General features: G+C 35.9%; 1 protein-coding gene across 1 annotated transcript; it reads left to right on the plus strand.

Annotated features, from left to right (window-relative positions):
- Positions 1-474: 474 nt before the first annotated feature.
- LOC136209999 (zinc finger protein SHOOT GRAVITROPISM 5-like) lies at positions 475-2,225 on the plus strand. The gene is made up of 3 exons (XM_066001657.1): positions 475-741; positions 819-1,218; positions 1,408-2,225. The coding sequence occupies exons 1-3, from the start codon at positions 651-653 to the stop codon at positions 2,102-2,104; spliced, it is 1,188 nt and encodes a 395-aa protein (XP_065857729.1). The 5' UTR covers positions 475-650; the 3' UTR covers positions 2,105-2,225.
- The last annotated feature ends 21,350 nt before the right edge of the window (positions 2,226-23,575 follow it).

Raw genomic sequence — 23,575 nt, forward strand, 5'->3', positions numbered from 1 at the left:
CCTCCTACACACAAAATCGTTGATCTTTCGTCTTTAACGAACGAGGTGGTATGCGTGTTATAGAAAAGAAGAAAAGCGCGGGAGTTCGTTCGGTATGCCACCTCATATGTCAAAGACGAAAAATCAACGATTTTGTGTGTAGGAGGTCCGAATGAGTCAACTATAGGTGTGCGATAAGTTTTTAAAGATAACTATAAGTGTGCGATAGGTTTTTAAAGGCAACTATAGGTGTGTGATAGGTTATTTGAAAGTTCAGGGTGCCATTAGACAAAACTTGTGAAGTTTAGGTGTGTATATATGTATTAAGCCTAGGAAAAAGGAAAAAGTAAAAAAGAGAGATTGGTAAAAAAGAAAGGAAGGGTGAGGTGACGTGTAAGAGAGGTGTGGGCTGTAGTTATTCATGCAAATTACAGTGTGATATGAATAATGAGTGTTTGTTTTGTTGTGTAGAGGATGTTTTTTTGTTTGTTCTCTCTCTATAAAACTGGTTGCATAAAAGAGAAAGAGAAAGAGAAAGAGAAGAAAAGCTTAAACAAAGTTGTGTTGCAGAAAGCAAGAGGAAACCTTTATTTCTTTTGTTATCCATCCACGTTCTTTCTGACTTTAAAGCTGAATAACCCCACTACTCTACTCACTTTCACAACATATACATGCTTCACAACTCTCCTTCTCCTTCTCCTTCTGATCCCTTCCCTAATGGCATCTCCAACAAAAGGAAAAGAAAACCTGCGGGAACTCCTGGTATATATATATAATTCCCTTTCCCATCCCCTTAATTTCATATTGATTCCTCTTCTAATTATTGTTTTTATATGTAGATCCAGATGCAGAGGTTGTCTCTCTATCTCCACGGACTTTGCTTGAATCAGATAGATATGTTTGTGAGATCTGTAACCAAGGGTTTCAAAGAGATCAGAACCTTCAAATGCATAGAAGAAGGCATAAAGTCCCTTGGAAATTGTTGAAAAGAGAAACTCAACTAGTTAAGAAGAGAGTTTATGTTTGTCCTGAACCCAGCTGTTTGCACCATCATCCTTGTCATGCTCTAGGAGATCTCGTCGGAATTAAAAAACATTTTCGGAGAAAACATAGCAATCACAAGCAGTGGGTTTGCGACAAGTGCTCTAAAGGTTATGCTGTTCAATCTGATTACAAAGCTCATCTCAAAACTTGTGGTACTAGAGGTCATTCTTGCGACTGTGGTCGAGTCTTCTCCAGGTTCACTAACCCTAATTTCTTTCTTTTATTTAATACTCAATTAGTCATATGACAATATCTATTAATTAATTTAATATGTTAAACCTAGTCCAACATATATATATATATATGCATAATCAATAGAATGTTTCTTATGAACCCTACACTCCAACAATAGTATATTGAAGTTGATTTGGTAATTAACTTCAGGGTTGAAAGCTTCATTGAACACCAAGATGCTTGCACAGTAAGGCGAAGTCAGCCGGAATTACAAGCATTACAGCCTGCCTGCTCTTCTAGAACAGCTTCAAGCACTAGCCCTTCAAGTGACGCCAATTTCAGCATCACCCCTTTGCCTGCAATGCCCATTCGGACTGAACCTGTTTTTTTATACTCATCTTCTGATAGAAATCATGCTTCTACTTCCACTCACAATCACAATCACAATCTTGAACTTCAACTCCTACCATCTTCGGAAACTAATTTGAAGCTTTCAATAGGCTCGGATTTGGATGCAAATAGTAATGATATTCCTAATCCCAATCCTAGTGTTGAAGCAGCCAAAATGAAGGAGTTTGCTAGTGAGCAATTGAGATTAGCTATGGCTGAAAAGGCTTATGCTGAGGAAGCTAGACAACAAGCAAAGAGACAACTCGAAATTGCAGAACTCGAATTTGCAAATGCAAAACGGATTAGGCAACAAGCGCAGGTTGAACTCGAGAAAGCTCATGCTTTAAGAGATCAAGCTACAAAGAAAATCACTTGTACCATTTTGCAAATCACTTGCCAAGCTTGCAAGCAACATTTTCAAGCACCTGCTCCGCCCCCATTGCCTTCCGATGAGACCTCACTCGCCATGAGTTACATGTCCTCAGCTACAACTGAAGGGGAAGGAGAAGGAGAATGATATGATATGATAGTCTTTCATTTCTTTTTGCTTCTTCTTTTTAAATATTCCTAAGTTAATTAATTAACCAATTAATGTTGTCATATCTGTTAATTAATTAATGTGGTGAATATGTTTCTTATATCTTTATTTGTTCTAAAAGAAAAAAAAAAGAAAAAAAAAGGAGACACCATCATTGGTTTTTATAATAATACTAGTCCAGTCCATGTGCTGCATTATATACATGAAGATTCCCCGGAAGAGAGAAAATGATGAACATCCCATTCCTATACTCAATTATAGTCAAAACAACTTAATTTCAATTTTCTTCTTGCATCAGAGACAATAACATCTCATGATATTCTCCTTGGTACATATAGAAAAAAAAAACACTCATTCTTTTTTTTTTTTTGAATCTCTTATGTTGATATCTTATAATTATTGTTAGAAATACCAAAAAGAAACAATATATATTAGCATAAACTTAAAATAAGATTACATCTAGAGTTTGAATATAAGTAAATTAATTTATTAATGATATTTTAGATAGATTAGTGTTTAAAAAATCGGTACCGGTCTAAAATTGACAAGTCTTTCCTATTTTTCCCTTGCGCGGCGCCTAAGTGGCGATTCGAACAAATATATATATATATATATTCTATTTTTTATTTGCTTTATTATAATTCAATTTTGAATATTATCGCATGATTGTCGGTGTTTGTGTTTATTATTTTTTAGATAGTTGATTTCAATTGGATTCTCTACTTATTTCTATAATATGATTTAAGATTTAAAGACATTGTTTCATTAATTTTTAATAAATTGTATTACTTACATACATTATTTTAGTTGTTTAAGTTGTTTCAGAGAAATTAGTGTTAAAATGTTATTATTGACATATTTTTGGAGTTATGAATTAAATCGTTTTATATTTGTTATTTTAATTTAATTGTATGTATATAAAAAAAATATAAAAATAGAAATTGCCATGAATCTCAGACTAATCTAAGAGTAATTTCGAAGAAGAGTGTCCGCCCAACTAACAAGTGTTGTTGTTGCATAGAATTAATTAATGGGATGATTGGATTCATGGGCAACACCGTGAGAAGTTTGGTTGTTTGAAAGATTTAGTTGTAAAATTGAATTTTGTACATGGTGAGTTTCCTCTTTAATCACTACTTCCTCATAGCGACATCATATCATAACTTGGACTGGACATGTGACCGTTGGTTTACAATTGAGTATGTATAATGATGAGATGAGATGAGACTTTAATTAATATTCTAAATACAAACAAGCTGTCATATACACCTTTTTCCTTTCGCTCATTTATAAACATATACCCTTTTTAATTAATTAACCCAAAGATTACAATAAGGATGGAAAGTGCACAAATACTCACATCTTCATGCTCCACTTATTACAAATTTAACGCATCTTATTGCGTGAACTGTTTATTAATAACTCATTTTTTTATATTAATTAATTATATTTATTTGAAATTTTTTTAATATAAAGCTACATAGTTTTCAAACTTATAAAACTAAAATTTAGATAAAACTAGTTCGTTTTACATTTCTTTGTTTATGAAAATACTATTATTAAAAAAAATCGAACCAAATTTACTCACGAACATGTTCATGAACAATATAATCAAACTTCCTGAATCTACAATTAAGCCTATTTCCGAGCTTTTAAACCAATTTTCAAATCGTTTATAAATCGAACTGAATAGTGAGAAATGGATAAATTTAGTCATAAATCATTTGGAGGCTCTTCAATATTGTGATTTTAATGTTAAAGTTGTGATCTTTCATTAAGTGGAAATTAGTTAAGTGGAGTTAAAATAGAAAGAATTAAAAGGATGATAGGGTATGGAATTTAGTAAAAAAAGAAAGGGAAATGTCAAATGTCAAATGTCATATTAATTAGAGTGTGTCCCCAATAAAAACGCCATGGTTTTCAGTGCCACAGTTGAAATGGTTAACGACAGGCACTCGTCCCTCTCAACAAACAGTACCTACTTTCTTTCATTAAGGCCTTCATTGTTCTTTCTTTCGTCTCCAAATCTTTTATTTATATTCTACTTTTAAGATTATACTCTACACGTTACTCAAATTCAACAAGCCTCCTTTTTTTATAATATAAACTTTACTCTATATATACACATTAACTTTTTTTAAAAAATAAAAATATATCAACAAAATAATATTAAAAATATATCAATAAAATAACATTAATATCCAGAAAAATAATATTTAATAGTCTTAGTTTTTTCCTTTAAATTTAATTTTTCTTTAAAAATTGACATAAAATTTAAGATCGGTTTTTTAAAAGGGCCATATAGATTCGTTTGGAGCCGTCTATGTGCGCATATATGGCTAAATCGGTAAAACGATTTAGATCGCTCGATTTAAGAAAAATCAAAACTATTTGTGGAAATTCCTACCTAAAACAAGCGGTTGTCTTGACCGATTTTTAAAACATTATCAATTGTATGCATAAAACTTTCTAAAGTATTAATTAAAAAATGTCTGTCGAATGTGGTATTATCCAATAAATGAATAAATCATTAATAGAAAAAACAAGAAAAGCTAGCTTCAAAAAAAAAATGAAATATGAAGAAAGGAAAAAGGGTTATAAGAGTTTTCTCCATAGCCTTTGGCTTTGGTTGATCTTTCTATCGGGACCACGTGCTACTCTTTCCCCTCCCCACCTTTCAACGCAGCTTCCTTTTTTGTAGAGGTGGCAAAATGACACACGACCCGATTACACGACACGAACACGACACGGATTTTTAGTGTTAGTGTTGAGCTTAATAGGTAATGGGTCATTTTTGAGTTGACACGAAACTGACACGCTAATTTTTGGGTTGGGTTAGTGTTGATATGTGAACCCGAAAACGACACGAAATGACACGGATATTGAAAATTATTGTTATATTCTCTCATGTTTTTTATGTCACTTTATTAATAAAGATAATAAAATTATAATTATTAATTGCAAATATTAATTTGAATTTCCTAAATTGTTATAAACACATTACATAACCCTCTAACATGATATTATCGAACTTTTCGATAATTATTGTTAGCATACTAATCTAAAAATGATATAAAATGTTTAAAAACAGTACCAAATCTTCTTATATTTTTAAGAGTTATTATTAATATATACGCATAACAAAATTACATGTAACCCGAAAACACGACACGAAATCGACACTAACCCGAATAGGTTAACACGACTTTGACACGAAAGTTTTTGGATTGGGTTTGGGTTTACTCTTTTTGACACGAACCCGAAATGACACGACACGAACACGACTCGAACACGATAATTGCCAGGTCTACTTTTTTGTCCACTATGATTTTAACTATTCATGGCACTTTTGTTATTTTTCCTCTCATCCAAGGTTTTGTTTCTCTCCTTTCTCACAGTTTTATTAATTATTATCACAATTTATTGATTGATGCATGTACTTGAGGAGATGAATACATTCTCAACCCATCTTTCCTGATTTCTCTCCCACCCTCTTTCTGTATAAATATGTGTGAGAGACTGATTTATAGACATAATTAATTCATTCATTTTCGATAATTAACAAATTATTGAGTGTAGACAGAAACGAATTTGTACGGTGCAATACGAATTCATATTACAGAGGGTTGTTTTATCTTAGAGGCCACCAGAAATTACACTGCTTGCAATTTTCCGACAGTTCCGCGAACGTCTTAAAGAAAGCGACTTAGTCCGCGACTTTGCCCATTTCTTTTTGTTCGGTCTTTTGTTGTTTTACCAGTTCCAGTTCCAACAATTTTAAGACGATTCAATTACTGCTGATATGGCTACCGAACAATCAAATGGGATTGCTGAAATCAACAAGTCATTCCGGTTTGAAGGTGCTCACTTCCAAAGGTGGAGAAAGAAGATGTTGTTCTACCTCACCACGAAAAAGTGGCTTCTATTCTGAGTTCTGAGAAGTCTGTTGTTCGTGAATATGCTACTGGTGCTGATGTTCGTGCTGACATTCGTGCTGCTGAAAAATGGACAGAAACGGATTTTCTGTGCAAAAATTATATCCTCAATGGGTTAGCAGATGACTTGTATCACTACTATACTGCTGAAAAAAAAACTGCCAAAGAAATTTGGGAAGCTCTGCAGAGGAAGTATGACACAGAGGACGCTGGGTCGAAAAAAGATGATGTCAGTCGCTACCTCAAATTTCAGATGACTGATGACAAATCAGTGGAGTTTCAATCTCATGAATTACAAAAAATAGCACAAGAAATTATTTCAGAAGGTATGCCTCTAAATGATCAATTTCAAGTTGCTGTGATTATTAACAAATTGTCTCCTTCCTGGAAAGATTTTAAAAATATTTTGAGGCACAAACAAAAGAATTTTCAATGGAAAATCTGATTACTCGCATCTGAATTGAAGAGGAAGCTCGAAAAAAAGATTTAAAAGAAGAAGTGCTTATTGTTTCCAATAACACCAAAAGATCCACTGTTATTCTGAAACCTGTTCAAAAAAATTAAGAATCAGAACCGCAAACCAATCCAAACCCGCAAGACCCGAGTTAATCTGAATTGGAACTTTCAAAGGAACCAAAATAGGCCACAACAACAGACACCTAGAAATGATGCTGCTTTCCTCTGCTTTAATTGTGGGAAACCAGGTCATATGTACAGGAATAGGCCAAACACTACTCCTAGTGTTAACCTGACTGAATAGCAACATAATTTTGTTGTAATGATTTTTTAGACCAGCCTCATAGGTGGATCAGATGGGTGGTATGTAGACACGGGTGCTTTTCGCCATGTTTGCTATGATAGAAGTATGTTCAAAACATACACTGCTGTGACCGAAGATAAGAAAGTGATGTTGGGTGATTCCCATACCACTATTGTTGCTGGAATTAGTAATGTGGAATTGAACTTCACATCTGGAAAAACCCTAACTTTGAAGGATGTGATGCATAATCTAGAAATGAGAAAAAATTTGATTTCGGGCTATCTTCTCAACAAGGCTGGTTTCACACAGACTATATGGGCAGATTTATTTACTTTGACTAAGAACAATGTGTTTGTAGGAAAGGGTTATGCAACTGAAGGCATGTTTAAGTTGAATGTTGAGATTAATAAAGTGAATATTTCTGTTTACACCTTGTGTACTTTTAATGTTTGGCATGCGCGCTTTTGTCATCTTAATAAGTGTATCATTAAGAACATGAGTAACCTAGGATTAATTCCAAAGTTGAATTTAAATGAGTTTCTTAAATGTGATTATTGTAGTCAGGTAAAAATCACAAAAACACCTCATAAATCTGTTATTAGGAATTCTGAACCTCTAGAGTTAATTCATTTTGATATATGTGAATTAGATGGAAAGTTGACTAGAAATGACAAGCATTATTTTATAACCTTTATTGATGATTGTTCTGACTTTACTTTTTTTTATTTGATGAAAAATAAAAGTGAAGCGTTTGACATGTTTAAATTGTTCATAGTTGAAATAGAAAATCAATGCAATAGGAAAGTTAAGAGACTTCGTAGTGATAGAGGCACAGAATATGGTTCTAGCTTATTTATTGATTTTTATAAATCACATGGTATTATACATGAAACCACTACACCTTATTCACCAGAAATGAACGGAAAGGCTGAAAGGATAAATAGGACACTTACCGAGTCTGTAGTAGCTACTATGCTTAGTTTTAGGTGCTGCCTCACATTGGTGGGGAGAAATTTTATTGACTGCTTGCTATGTGTTCAATAGGGTCCCTAAGTCAAAAAGCAAAATCTCCCCTTATGAGATCTTGAAAAATAAAACACATAGCCTATCCTATTTTAGAACTTGGGGTTGTTTGGCTTATGTTAGGATTCCTGACCATAAGAGAGTCAAACTTACTAGTAGGGCTTATGAATGTGTATTTATTGGATATGCTGTGAATAGCAAAATATATAGGTTCTATGATCTGAATGCACATGTTATTTTGGAGTCAAATGATGCTGACTTTTACGAAGATAGATTTCCTTTTAAATTGAGAAATAGTGGGGGTGCATCATCTAGTAACATGCCTGCTGTTTGACCTGTAGTGCAAAAGGAGAGTGAGGAATCTGAACCTAGGAGAAGTAAGAGGCCTGGAGTCTCTAAAGACTTTGGTTCTGACTTTTATGCATTCACAGTAGAAGAGGATCCACTTACTATTCAAGAAGCATGGCGATTAACCCTACTTATCCTTCTGTGGTTTCTAGTTTGTGATTCCCTTGTAAGGCCGAAACTAGCTCTAAGGCTCAGTAATTTGGGCTTAATCATCTATAAGGTCGTCAATCTTATAGGCTCTGACTAGGTCAGATTCAGCTCGCAATATGTGCCAACTCAATTTTTGGATTTATGAATGAGTTAAACCAATCAAACAAACCGTAAGACAAAGATGAAATCAATAAACCAATTGAGCAAAAAAAAACTATAATATTATTAAAGGTGAAGAGTATTGTCACGAAGATACAATGAGCCTAGGATTCATAACATGGATCAGAGGCAAATAGAATATAAAAGAGAAAGAAAATCCCTTTCAGGGAACCTGTCTACCAATGCAGGCGTCTTCCTAGGCCTTAAGGATGAACTTTAAATAATCCTCGGTGAACGGAGCTTCAGATGATCTTTAATGGAGGTTGAAGGAGATGGAGGAGGTGGAGAGGATTCTTCAAGGGGGAAGGCTAGGGTTTTTACAATAATGAAAAGATATCTAATTTACAAGATAGAAGTTCTATTTATAGTTGTGGTTCGGGCCCCGTATTTGACCTAATTTGTTTCCTTTTACAGGTGGGAAGAGTGGGGACCGATCGTGGTATCATAGGGCCGGGAATCAGTCACAGGTCAGTTCACCGATCTGGGTGAGCTAGCTCAGCGAGCTAGCCCCCTACTGCCAGCTCACCGAGCTGGCAACTCCCATCTCGTCGGTCAGCTCGTCGCACTGGTAGTGCCAGCTCGCCAAGCTGGCCTAAAAAGGCCAGTTTCGACGAGCAAAACATGCCCAAACGCCCCGCGTGACTGTCGCATGTCCCTAAGATGCGATTTTCACCCGAACTCGTTCTTATTTTGACCTGCACACGCACGTAAACTCCAAATGACATTAGTTTCGAGGCTAAATTGACCCACCAATCGCTTGTTTTGAGTAAACACTCTGTTTGGTGCAACTTTTGATGGATCATTTAGCCATAAAAGATAATTGAAAGTTAACATACATGCTAGTTTGGCGATATTTGCCCAAAAACGATAAAAAAAACGAGCTTAAACCACAAAAGTAAATAGAACATATACAAATTCTAACTAACACAAACAAATGCATATAAATGCGAGAATTGCTCGCTTATTAGCGAAAAAGTAAACTAAAATCGTCCTAAAACCATACCTAAAGATAGGGTTTTTTGACCCCTATCAACGTTCCCTCCATCGAAGAAGCTCTTCATTATGATACTTTGAAGGATGCTTCTAAGGTCATATACAGGCTTCATTTGTCTCGGCTGAAGGTCCAAAAGCTTCGCTAGTTGGAAAAGGCGAGACTTTAGAGACTCATGCTAACAACGGTAAGGATGTCATGGTGATTACTTCGCCAACTACGGATGCAAGGATGCGCAAGACTCAACTGCCTCCTGAAATGTTGTTGTAAAAATTATTTTTTGTAATAGGAAAGAATCTATTTCCTTTTCTCTATTATAATAGTACAATTTCTCCTTTTATAAATCCGCTCCTTATTTTGCATATGCTTGTGTCTCAAAGTTTTCTCTTTTATTTTGCAGATGCTTGTATCCCAAAGTCTGCTCTTTATTTGGCATGTGTTTGCATTTCTGAGTCTATTTTTAGGATAGATGGCCAACCTTGTCCTTTTTTTATCTTCCTATCTTTGAGGAAGTGTTTTAGCCTCACGGGCTTTGTCTTTCTATATTTGAGGAAGAAGATTCGCCTCGAGAGTTTTTTATGTCATCTTCCTATCTTTGAGGAAGATGGTTTGTCTCAAGGGCTTTTTCATGTTATCCTCCTATCTTTGAGGAAGATGATTCACCTTAAGGGTTTTTATGTTATCTTCCTATATTTGAGGAAGATGATTCGCCTCAAGGGCTTTGCTGTTGCCTCCCCTCGTTGGGAAGAAAATATTCATATTTCTGTCAAATGTAAAGAAGACCATCGTAAAAGGAAAGGACATTTATCAATATAATTTGTCTCAATACTTAGATATTTGTCTTTTGGGGAGCCTCATTAAAACCTGAGTAGGAAAAACCCTACTTAAGGAAAAAGAGTGCTCCAAACTTTGTTACATTCATTTCTAATAGTATTTATGGAGATTCTGAATGTTCCAGGTCCGTGATACTTGTTGTCCTTCATGTCTTCAAGCTTGAATATGGCGGGTCCTATCTTGGAGAGGATACGATAAGGGCTGCTCCAAGTCACTCCCAGTTTTCCTTTTCCTTCTGTAGACTGGATTTTCTTAGCCTTTCGGAATACCAAATCTCATTCGTTTAACTCCACCAACTTGGCATGTTTATTGTGGCAGGCTGCTGCTTGTAGGCGGTTATACATGAAGGAAAATAGACAAACACAGGCACAACGGAAATATAAATTTTTTACCTATTTCCCTTAACCCAATATCCATTAAACGTTATTTCATGTAAAGAGGGATAAAACGTAATACCTTAATTGTCGATCTATCTACAATTGCAAACGAAGTACCCAAAACTCTTAATCCCGAGTTTCATGAGCACACACAAAACAAACAAGTAAAGGATTAGAATACAACCAATGAATAGCAATCAAAGAAGATTGCCTCTAATAAATCAACATGAGAACAAGGATAGAGAACACGAAGATAGAAATTAGTCGAATGCAGATAAGAAGAATTTTCTTCCTTCTGGGTTGTGGTGGCCGAAATCCTCAACTAATGAGGGGGGGGGGGTTATAAATATTGTTTTCAATTCCAATCCGTAGTTAGATTAGGTTAAAACACTTAACTAGAGTCATAATCAAAATAGCACTTCTAATTAGATAATATGAATATTATCTATATTTATATCTATATCTATATCTAATATAAATAATATTTACATTATTTATTTGAGTTGGGATAATATTTTCCAATTAGAGGTATAATCAAATTAAATCACCTAACTAATTTTATCCTAAAATTAATTTAATCATAATTATAATCTAATAATTATAATTATTTAAATAAATAAATTAAACATAATTAATATACATCTAATATGTATATTTCGCCCCCCTCTCTCCATTCAATAATTACTATTTCACCCCCTTTTGGTTCAAGTCTCATATGTGACCCATTTGGTTCTTATTGCTGCCAGCTGTATATATTTGTTAAATTAATTTCCAAAATTACATTCAACCTATTGTATATCGGAATGAGTGCGCGAACTGTGAATAGCAGAAGCGTAAACATTCCCCCAAAGCCATAAGAAGATAGGTTGATTCCGTCGTTGACCTTTCCGCATTAGGTCCAGTATAATTCGATCATTCACCAGCTATATCCTTGAACGAATCTTGTAACTATGGATAGTGTCAAGTTGCATATAATGAGACGTTTATTTTACTTGTTCAGGTAGAGTTAACTCTGAATAGATAGATTAAATGAAATCTCCATTTCGACTCTTAATCTATCACATTGCAAGGATTTAGAGTCAAGTCTCCACAAGCGATCCGGGATATATCTCCCATTTATCAGGAGTGATGAATGCTCAATCTAATATTAACTATTCCGTAATTACTTTGTGTGATTCCCAACGCTTGCCCCACACAACCCAAGATCCTTCCTGTTATGGATCGTGTTTGAACAGAGTCAAAGCATCACACTCCATAATCCAGAATCACTAATTAATATTTATTTGAGTCTGAGGATTACTTATACCTACTAATACCAATGTGATAAACAAGTGACATAGGATGAATCCATCCATCCCGTTATCTCAAGTCGGGTCCCCAATCCTAATGAACTCCTTCACCGGATCCATATAATTGTCTAGATATCTTCATATCTAAAGCTTGTAAGATCAGCTCTCTATGCATAACAGAAGACACTATTACATGCAAGTCTTAACAGTATTATGTTAATCCCATAAACATATTACTTGACTTGGGGTGGTTTTAAGTTTATTAGTTTATTATAAGGTTTGGTCTCACTTCATGCTTGTATGAACACTTTATAATCACTTTAAATAAACTTCAGGATTTTCTTTTATTTGACTTAATTAGTTCTAAAAGATGAATGCCTTTATATATTTAAACATACTATATCTTATTAAAACAACTGATATAAAAGAACAATTCATTTAAAATATTTATATCCTAAAACAATTGTCTATATGACATAAAACCCAACATTTTCCCACTTGGACTAAAGCCAATTGTTTCTGAAACTAATCCCTGAAGAATTCAAATGACGATCATGAAATATTTGGGTTAAGGGCTTTGTCAACGGATATGCAACGTTGTCTTCGGTGGGCACACTTTCTATTCTCACATCTCCTCTGGCAACAATCTCCCTAACAAGGTGGTATCGCTTAAGGTAATGCTTGGATGCATTATGAGACCGTGGTTCCTTTGCTTGTGCAATGGCTCCATTGTTATCACATTATAGAGTAATGGGATTTACAATGTCAAGCACCACTCCTAGTTCAGTCACGAACTTTCTAATCCAAACCGCTTCCTTTGTTACCTCCGCAGCTGCGATGTACTCAGATTTGGTCGTAGAGAAGGCTACACTTCCCTTCTTGGAACTCTTCCAACTGACCGCGCCCCCATTCAGAATAAACATGCATCCTGACTGGGATTTAAAATTATTTTCATCTGTAAGATGACTGGCATCTAAAAATCCTTCTATTTTCAGTTCCCCTTCTCCATACACTAGGAACATGTATTTAGTCCTTCTCAAGTATTTAAGAATGTTCTTGACAACATTCCAGTGATCATCACCTGGATTTCCCTGATAGTGACTTGTCATGCTCAATGCCAACGCACGCTACATCGGGCCTAGTGCATAACATAACATACATAATCGAATTGATCACACTGGCGTAGGGAACTACAACCATGCGTCTCTTATCATCTTCTATTTTAAGACATTGATGATTGTTTAACTTCATCCCATGTCGTATGGGTAAGTTACCTCTCTTCGATTCAAGCATGTTAAACCGCTTTAACACCTTCTCAATGTATGTAGCTTGTGAAAGACCAAACAGTCTTCTTGATCTATGTCTATAGATCGTAATCCTTAAGATATAAGTTGTTTCTCCTAAGTCTTTCATAATGAAGTTACCAGATAACCAAACTTTCACCGATTGTAGCATAGCTACATCATTTCCCATCAGTAGTCTGTCATCCACATATAGTTTGAGAAACACGACCAAGCTCCCATTGATCTTCTTGTAAACACAAACCTCTTTGCAGTTTTGCTCGAAACCAAATTGTTTTATGGTTTCATCAAAACGCTTGTTCCAGCTCCTAGACGCTTGCTTTATTGGGGTTTAGTGTCCTATAGACAATTGTTCTAGGATAAATTCAATGTAAATGAAGTGTTCTTTATATCAGTTGTTTTAATGAGATATGGTTTCATAACTGTATAAAGGCAATCCCTTTTAAGAACTAAATAAAGTCTAATAAAAGGAAATCCATAAGTTTGTTTAAAGTGATTATAAAGTGTTCATACAAGCATGAAGTGAGACGAAACTTTATAATAAACTAATAAACTTAAAACCACCCTAAGTCAAGTAATATGTTTAGGATTGACATATCACTGTTGAGACTTGCATGTAACAATGTCTTCTGTCCCGATAGAAAGCTGATCTCACAAGCTTCATATATACAGATATCTGGACAGTTACGTGGATCCAATGAAAAGGAGTTCATTAGGATTGGGGACCCGAATTGAGATAACAGGATGGGTAGATTCATCCTTGTCACATGTTCATCTCATTGGTATTAATAGGTATAAGTAATCCTCAGACTCAAAGGAATGTTAATTGGTCATTCTGGATTACGGAATGTGATACTTTGATCCTATTGTAACACGATCCTTAATAGAGATGACTCTGGGGTGTGAACGGCAGACGTTGGGTATCACAGGAAGTAATTGCAGGATAATTATACATTGGATTCAACATTTATCACTCCCGATAAATGGGAGATACATCCATGGATCTCTTGTGGAAGACTCGACTCTAAATCCTTGCAAGGTGATAGCTTAAGACTTGAAATACAGATTTCACTTAACCTATCTAATTGGAGTTGACTCGGCCTGTACAAGTAAAACGAACGTCTCGCTATATGTGACTTGACATTATCCATAGTCATAAGATTCAGTTCAAGGATGTAGCTGATAAAAGGTTGAATTATACCGTAACTAATACAGAAAGGTCAACGACAGAATCAACCTGTCTTCTTATAGCTCTGGGGGAATGTTTCGGATTTGCTAATCACATTTCGCGTACTCATTCCGTTATGTAAAGATTAAATATAATTCTGTGAAAATTAATTTAATAGTTATATACGGCTAGAAGCAATAAGAACCTAATGGGTCACACATAAGACTTGGAGCCCAAAAGAGAAACAGATGTTAATTAATTGATGGAAGCCCAACTGAGCCCAATAGGGCCCAGTAACTAAAGGGGGGGGGCGAAATTTATGTATTAAATACATAAATAATTAATTTGATTTTATCAATCCTAATTAGATTAGGATTATGAATTAAATTAATAAAAGGATAATTAAATTAGGAGTTTTAATGAGATTAAAGTTACTCCTATTAAATACATAAATAATTAATTTGATTTTATCAATCCTTAGAAACTACCCTCTTCGCCCTAAATCGAGTACCAACTAAATCCGCTAATTCCACACCATATGAATTGTTCGTTGGTAGGAAACCCGTGTTCTCATTCATGAGAGTATGGGGTTGTTCAACATTTCTCAAACGCATTGCGTCCGACAAACTAGATTCTAAATCTGACAAATGTTTCTTCATTGGATATCCCAGGGAAACCGTAGGGTATTACTTCTATCATCAGAAAGTAATAGTATCCAAGCACGCAACCTTCTTGGAGAAAGAGTTTCTCGAAGAAACCGAAAAGGGAAGCATGATTGAACTTGACAAAGTTCAAGAAGAAGAAACACCGACTAAAACAACAGAAGCGGTTGAGGTACCCGAAACAGTCCCATTAGATGAGACTCTAGTACCACCTATTCGTAGATCACAAAGAGTTCGTGAACTCCCAGTTAGATATGGTTTTCTAGTGGGAGATGATGACGAGGTTCCCGTGTTAGACGACGAACCCGAAAACTACGAAGAGGCTCTTACTAGTCCAGATTCTAAAGCATGGCTCGAGGCCATGGATTCTGAGATGGATTCCACGTACACCAACCAAGTGTGGACTTTGGTTGATCCACCCGAAGGGATAAAACTCATTGGGTGCAGGTGGATCTTCAAAAAGAAGACTGACATGGATGGAAAGGTTAGCACCTACAAAGCTAGGTTAGTAGCGAAAGGATATCGTCAGAAGCAAGGAATTGATTATGACGAAACTTTCTCTCCTGTGGCTATGTCCAAATCAATTAGAATAATGCTTGCTATTGCCGCTCACTATGATTATGAGATTTGGCAAATGGATGTGAAAACAGCTTCCTAAACGAAAACCTGCTTGAGGATGTATACATGATGCAACCTAAAGGTTTCATATCAAAGGATGCAAACAAAGTTTGCAAACTTCAGAGATCCATTTATGGACTCAAGCAAGCATCTAGAAGCTGGAACAAGCGTTTTGACGAAACCATAAAACAATTTGGTTTCGAACAAAATTGCGAAGAAGCTTACATTTACAAGAAAGCAAGTGGGAGCTCTGTAGCATTTCTGATATTATATGTGGATGATATATTATTAATGGGAAATGACATAGCTCTACTACAGTCGGTTAAAGTATGGTTATCAGGTAACTTCTCCATAAAAGACCTTAGTGAGGCAGCTTATATACTTGGTATAAAGATCTACAGAGATAGATCAAGAAGACTGCTTGGTCTTTCACAAGCTACATACATTGAAAAGGTGCTAAAGCGGTTTAGCATGCTTGAATCGAAACGAGGTAAGTTACCCATGGTACATGGAGTAAAGTTAAACAATCATCAATGTCCTAAAACCAAAGATGATAAGAAGCGCATGGCTGTAATCCCGTACGCCAGCGCAATCGGTTCGATTATGTATGCTATACTATGCACTAGACCTGACGTAGCGTTCGCGTTAAGTTTGACGAGTCGTTACCAATCAAGAACATCCTTAAGTACTTGAGAAGAACTAAGGACATGTTTCTAGTGTACGGAGAAGGGGATCTGAAAATAGAAGGATTTTGAGATGCCAGTCATCTCACAGACGAAAACGATTTTAAATCCCAATCAGGATACCTGTTTATCTTGAATGGGGGCGCGGTCAGTTGGAAGAGTTCCAAGCAGGGAAGCGTAGCTTTCTCTATGACAGAGTCAGAGTATATCGCTGCTGCGGAAGCAACAAAGGAAGCGGTTTGGATTAGAAAGTTCATTACAGAACTTGGTGTGGTGCCTGACATTGTAAATCCCATTACACTGTACTGTGATAACAATGGAGCCATTGCGCAAGCAAAGGAACCACGGTCTCATAATGCATCCAAGCATTACCTGAAGCGATACCACATTATAAGAGAAATTGTGGCAAGAGGAGATGTGAGAATAGAAAGAGTACCTACAGAGGACAACGTTGCAGATCCGTTGACAAAGCCCTTAACCTAGAAAGTACATGAGCATCATCTTAGTTCTACTGGGATAAGTTGTAGAAACAATTGGCTTTAGTCCAAGTGGGAGTATGTTGGGGTTTAGTGTCCTATAGACAATTGTTCTAGGATAAACTCAATGTAAATGAAGTGTTCTTTATATCAGTTGTTTTAATGAGATATGGTTTTCATAACTGTATAAAGGCAATCCCTTTTAAGAACTAAATAAAGTCTAATAAAAGGAAATCCATAAGTTTGTTTAAAGTGATTATAAAGTGTTCATACAAGCATGAAGTGAGACGAAACTTTATAATAAACTAATAAACTTAAAACCACCCCAAGTCAAGTAATATGTTTAGGATTGACATATCACTGTTGAGACTTGCATGTAACAATGTCTTCTGTCCCGATAGAAAGCTGATCTCACAAGCTTCATATATACATATATCTGGACAGTTACGTGGATCTAATGAAAAGGAGTTCATTATGATTGGGGACCCGAATTGAGATAACAGGATGGGTAGATTCATCCTTGTCACCTGTTCATCTCATTGGTATTAATAGGTATAAGTAATCCTCAGACTCAAAGGAATGTTAATTGGTCATTCTGGATTACGGAATGTGATACTTTGATCCTGTTGTAACACGATCCTTAACAGAGATGACTCTGGGGTGTGAACGACAGACGTTGAGTATCACAAGAAGTAATTACAGGATAATTATACATTGGATTCAACATTTATCACTCCCGATAAATGGGAGATACATCCATGGATCGCTTGTGGAAGACTCGACTCTAAATCCTTGCAAGGTGATAGCTTAAGACTTGAAATACAGATTTCACTTAACCTATCTAATTGGAGTTGACTCGGCCTGTACAAGTAAAACGAACGTCTCGCTATATGTGACTTGACATTATCCATAGTCATAAAATTCATTTCAAGGATGTAGCTGATAAAGGATTGAATTATACCGTAACTAATACAGAAAAGTCAACGACAGAATCAACATGTCTTCTTATAGCTCTGGGGGAATGTTTCGGATTTGCTAGTCACATTTCGCGTACTCATTCCGTTATGTAAAGATTAAATATAATTCTGTGAAAATTAATTTAATAGTTATATACGGCTAGAAGCAATAAGAACCTAATGGGTCACACATAAGACTTGGAGCCCAAAAGAGAAACAGATGTTAATTAATTGATGGAAGCCCAACTGAGCCCAATAGGGCCCAGTAACTAAAGGGGGGGGGGGAATTTATGTATTAAATACATAAATAATTAATTTGATTTTATCAATCCTAATTAGATTAGGATTATGAATTAAATTAATAAAAGGATAATTAAATTAGGAGTTTTAATGAGATTAAAATTACTCCTATTATTATCCAATAAGGTTATTATTATTATCTTTATATTTAGATATATTAATAGATAATAATTAAGAATTCTATTCCGAATTAAATTCTTATTCAGTAACCTAATTCTATCTAACTAGGGTTTAGATACAAGAGATTATAAATACCCCCCCTAGTGTGATTTTCGAAACACACAAGCAATCCAGGAGAGAGAATTTTCGACCCCCTAGCCGAGGACGAGATATTCACCGCTTCCTACCGATTCAATTGATTTTCATCTCTTTCTTTTATTCCTTGATCTTGTGTTGATTTGTTAGAGGCAATATATTCTTGATTGCTTTTCATACGGTTGATATCTAACTTGATTTGGGTTGTGTTTTGTCTTGTGCTTGGGAACTCGGAGTAAGAGTTGTGGGCACTTCGATTGCAATGGTAGATAGATCTTCATTAAGGTATTTCCTTCTATCCCTCTTTATATGAAATAACGATTAACGGATCTTAGGTTAATGGAAAAAGGTTAAATTTTTTATATTTCCGCTGCGATACGTTAGCCTTTAATTCCATCATGCTTGAGTCCATAAATGGATCTCTGAAGTTTGGAAACTTTAGTTGCATCTTTTGATGTAAAACCTTTAGGTTGCATTATATATACATCCTCAAGTAAATTTCCGTTTAGGAAAGCTGTTTTCACATCCATTTGCCAAATCTTATAATCAAAATGAGCGGCAATAGCAAGCATAATTCTGATTGATTTGGGACATGGCTATTGGAGAGAAAGTTTCGTTATAGTCAACCCCTTGTCTTTGACGATATTCTTTCGCTACTAACCTAGCTTTATAGGTACTAACCTTTCCATCCATGTCTGTCTTCTTGTTGAGGATCCACCTGCACCCAATGGGTTTATCCCTTTGGGTGGATCAACCAAAGTCCACATTTGGTTGGTGTACATGGAGTCCATTTCAGAATTCATGGCTTCAAGTCAAGCTTTGGATTCTGGACTAGTAAGAGCCTCTTCATAGTTCTCGGGTTTGTCGTCTAATACAGGAACCTCTTCATCGTCTCCCACTAAAAAACCATATCTAACTGGGAGTTCACGAATTCTTTGAGACCTACGAGTGGGCAGTGACACTTGTGTCTCATCTAATGAAATAGATTCGGGTTCCACCACCTCTTCCGTAGTTTCAATAGATGTTTCTTCTTGAACTTCTTCAAGTTTAATTATGCTTCCAGTGCGTGTTTCTTCCAGAAACTCTTTCGTTAGAAACACTGCATTTCAAGATACGATTACTTTCTGATCATCTGGATGATAGAAGTAATACCATATAGTTTCCTTAGGATATCCAATGAAGAAACATTTATCAGATTTAAAGTCCAACTTATCTGATACTATGCGTTTGACATGTGCTGAACATTCCCATATTCTTATAAAAGAGAAAACATGATTCTTTCCAACGAACAATTCGAATGGAGTAGAATTGGCGGATTTGGTGGGTACTCGATTTAGGGTAAATAGAGCAGTTTCCAAGGCATAGCCCCATAACGTATTTGGAAGAGATGCGTTGCTCATCATGGATCATACCATATCTAATAAGGTAGATTTCTCCTTTTAGATACACCATTGTGCTGTGGTGTATAAGGAGGTGTCCATTGTGAGCATATTTCACATTTAGTTAGATAATTCAGAAAATCATCTAAAAGATATTCTCCACCTCGATCTCATCGAAGTATCTTAATAGTCTTCCCTGTTTGATTTTCTACTTCATTCTTGAAGCATTTTAACTTCTCAAAAGCTTCTGACTTATGATTCATCAAATAGATATAACCATATCTAGTATGATCATCTATGAAGCTTATGAAGTATCTGAATCCTCCTCTTGCTTGGACTGATATAGAACCACATACATCTGAATGTACTAATCCTAGAGTGTCAGATACACGCTCACCTTTATTGCTAAATGGTGTCTTTATCATCTTTCCTTCTAAACAAGACTCACATGTCCCCATTGATTCACAGTCAATTGAATCTATAAGCTCATCTTGATGTAGCTTAAGCATGCGTCTTTTGTTTATATTGCCTAGGCGACAATGCCACAAGTAAGTTGAATTATCTAGCTTATGTCTTTTGGTATCAATTGTGAAAACAGAAATTTTATCATTCAAAACATAAATCCCATTTAATGATATTCCTGAAAAATAGAAAATACCGTTTCTATAAAATTCACAACCATTGTTCTTAATTGAAATATTAAAACCATCATCCACAAGACAGCTAATAGAAATAATGTTATGAGACATCTCAGGAACGTATAAACAGTTCCTCAATTCTACTACAAGTCCAGATGGTAGGTCTAAAACATAATCTCCAATTGTGAGTGAAACAACTCTTGCTCTGTTTCCTACTCGCAAATTTATGTCTCCTTTCTTCAAGTCCCTAGTCTGTCTTAGTTCCTGCATATTTGTACAAATATGAGATCCACATCCGGTATCTAATACCCAAGACTCAGATTGTGAAATTGTATTTATTTCAACATAGAAAATATTAGAGGTAGAAGCACCGTCCTTTCCCTTCTTGAGAGAAGCTAACCACTCCTTACAGTTCCTCTTCCAGTGCCCGTATTTACCACAGAAGTGGCATTCCTCTTTGGGCTTCTTCACTTACTTCCCTTTGGCTTGGGTTGGTGGTGTGTAAAATATGGACGCTAGCAAGTGCACTAGGTCATGTATAATATTTGGTAAGACCAAGTGTCGTATTCCACAGGGATTGGACTTTAGTGAGAAGAACAAGTTACCTTAGGTGTTAGATACAATTCTTGAGTGGGTGAATAATGTGAACTTTAACACAAACAAAAGCAAAACGAGAATTAAGATAAATGAATCCAAGATGAACAAACACAGATCTAGCCATACGCCTAACGAATAACTGTGCCTAACTTTTATCGTTAAATGAAGTAGATCTATTTTCCTGAGTTGGGTCTCTCCCTCATCGGTCACTAAGGTCCGGTGTCCCATTTCCAAAGATTCTAAGTAAGTGATATTAACCAAGTGTCATTGTGCTAACATACAAAACAACATTAAGCAACATGAAGCATTCATAAAAAAACCCCAATATGTGGTAGTTTTTGTATCCGTCCACTACAACATATGCCAATTAGCTGTTTCTATTACGTCGGAGCACCGTCGTGCCATCTTCGGTAACTATAAAATAGACTCGATCTTAATCTATTCTTTAAGCATGCTAATAACACTCAATCATGGATAGAAACACTTCATTCATTGATAAAAGATACTTACAGTCGCCGTTTAAATGGCTGGCTAGGCCTATAGAAGAACTACTCACTCATTGTCACGAGTGAACAACTTGTTCCTCCCAAAAACATTCTTTTGACAGAAAATAAAAACAGAGAATAAAACTAGTGGTGGCGGTAATACCAAGATACCTATTACAATAATATTCCTCCTATTTATACTCCTTTTACATCAACCCTAATTACAAGGGTAAAGAGTCACAAAAAGGTAAAAACAAGGACAAGTAAACAATCCTCCTACACTTGGCGCAAGATGGAAAGTTGTCTTGCTTTCCACGTTTATCTCTCTTTCTCTCTCCTGTAGCTTGCTCGAACCGCGCGTTTATCCGTTTCCTTCCAAATGACCCGTTAATGCCGTTGTTTAAGCTGTTCTGTTCTACTGAAAGGCTGTTCGTGAGGATTCTTGCTTCGAACTGTAATTTCTGCCTGTTTCTTCCATTTCTGGTTGAAAACTAAGACTTTGAAGCTCTTTTCCATGAGTGACCATCCTTAATTATTTGCTCTTTTTACTAGCATCAAATTACCCCCAATTTAAGCTTTTGCTTGTCCTCAAGCAACACATCAATATTAAATGGAGGAACAGGCAGAATTATCACAAACAAATGAACAGCTAAGTAAATGCAGTTAATGTTTCTCTAATGATTGTAATATTCATATGATGAGTAATTAAGCTGATACAACTAGCTAGTGAAACCCCTGATCCAAAATTAATTATTTTCCTAGTACTTCTGGGATTTCGCTCATCTCTCACAGTGTTTGCTCTTTGTTTGTAGGGTGTTTAAGTCACTCGACAACTATGCATACGAAGAATAAGTTTTGACCTGCCTTTTTGTCCCACAGATACTCGAAATTTCTCTTGGCACCTCGGAATCCTTACAAGGGTGAGGGGTGGTTTGAATGGTGGAATGGTTGGAAATTATGATTGGGGCAGGTGTTTTATGGTGAATGGATAAGTTTAGCTTGGAGAGCTGACCTGTTTTTGTTTCTAGGCTTTCCTGTTTCATTTTCCTTTTGAATGCTGTAAAGGGGAAAGTGTTTCGCTGTTTGTTTTTCTTCTTTAGTGAATGTGTCCCCTTTGACAGGTTTTGGGAAACAGGGCCTCTTTCTTTTACTAACCAGCCTCCAGCTATAGATGTTCGTATGGGTGTTTGGGGTGGATGATTGGATGTTCATCCTATTATGCCAAGATTCATTTCTTTCTACTGAAGGGCAAACAAGGTAAAATCTAACGTACCTAAAATACGCAAAGCCCACTCTTCAATAATGTTATTGCAATAATATACAAGATTTAGGCACAATCCTCACTGGTTGTTTGTACTTAGCCAACAATTAACCTGATCAGGGACTTCACAAATTAATTAATGAACCTTAACTACTCATCATCGAATCATCACATTGTCACAAAGATAACAAAAATTTCAAGGTAACTTAACTATTCTAAGTTTGGTCAATTCAACCCAAAATGAATATGAATGGATGAGTGGCGGGTGAAGCGCACAAGGTGATTATGGTGTTTGTGCTTTTTTTTTCCTTTTGTGGTGTGGTGCTGATGTGAAACGAGGACCAGGCAAAAATTAAAAGTGGGAATAAAATAACAGAGCATGACAAAATAGCATAGCAAAATTAAATAGCCAAATAGTTTCTAAGACACTGTTCTCCTACATCCAACTTAACCAAAACATTGTCCTCAATGTAAGACAATTGGGTAAGAGACAGGCGCCAACAGCATCGCGTGAAAACAACAGCAGCAGCCAGCCGAACAAAGGATAGAGAGAAAGAGACTGAGACATTTACACTGTTGGGGACTTGGAGGACTCGGCCTCCTCATCGGCATTAGGTTTTGCAGCAGAAGGTATGGGTCCTTCTTCAATTGGTTCATTTTTGATAGAGCTCTTCTGTGATTCATCAGATACATGAGGCTTTGGTGCGGAATGGTTGTTGCCTTCTAGAATGGCTATTATGGCTCGTAAGATCTCCACTTCTTGCTCGTAGGAATTAATTCGCTGTTCCATCACATGCATATTGAT

This window comes from Euphorbia lathyris, chromosome 10 (genome assembly GCF_963576675.1).
Source record: "Euphorbia lathyris chromosome 10, ddEupLath1.1, whole genome shotgun sequence".
NCBI lineage: Eukaryota > Viridiplantae > Streptophyta > Magnoliopsida > Malpighiales > Euphorbiaceae > Euphorbia > Euphorbia lathyris.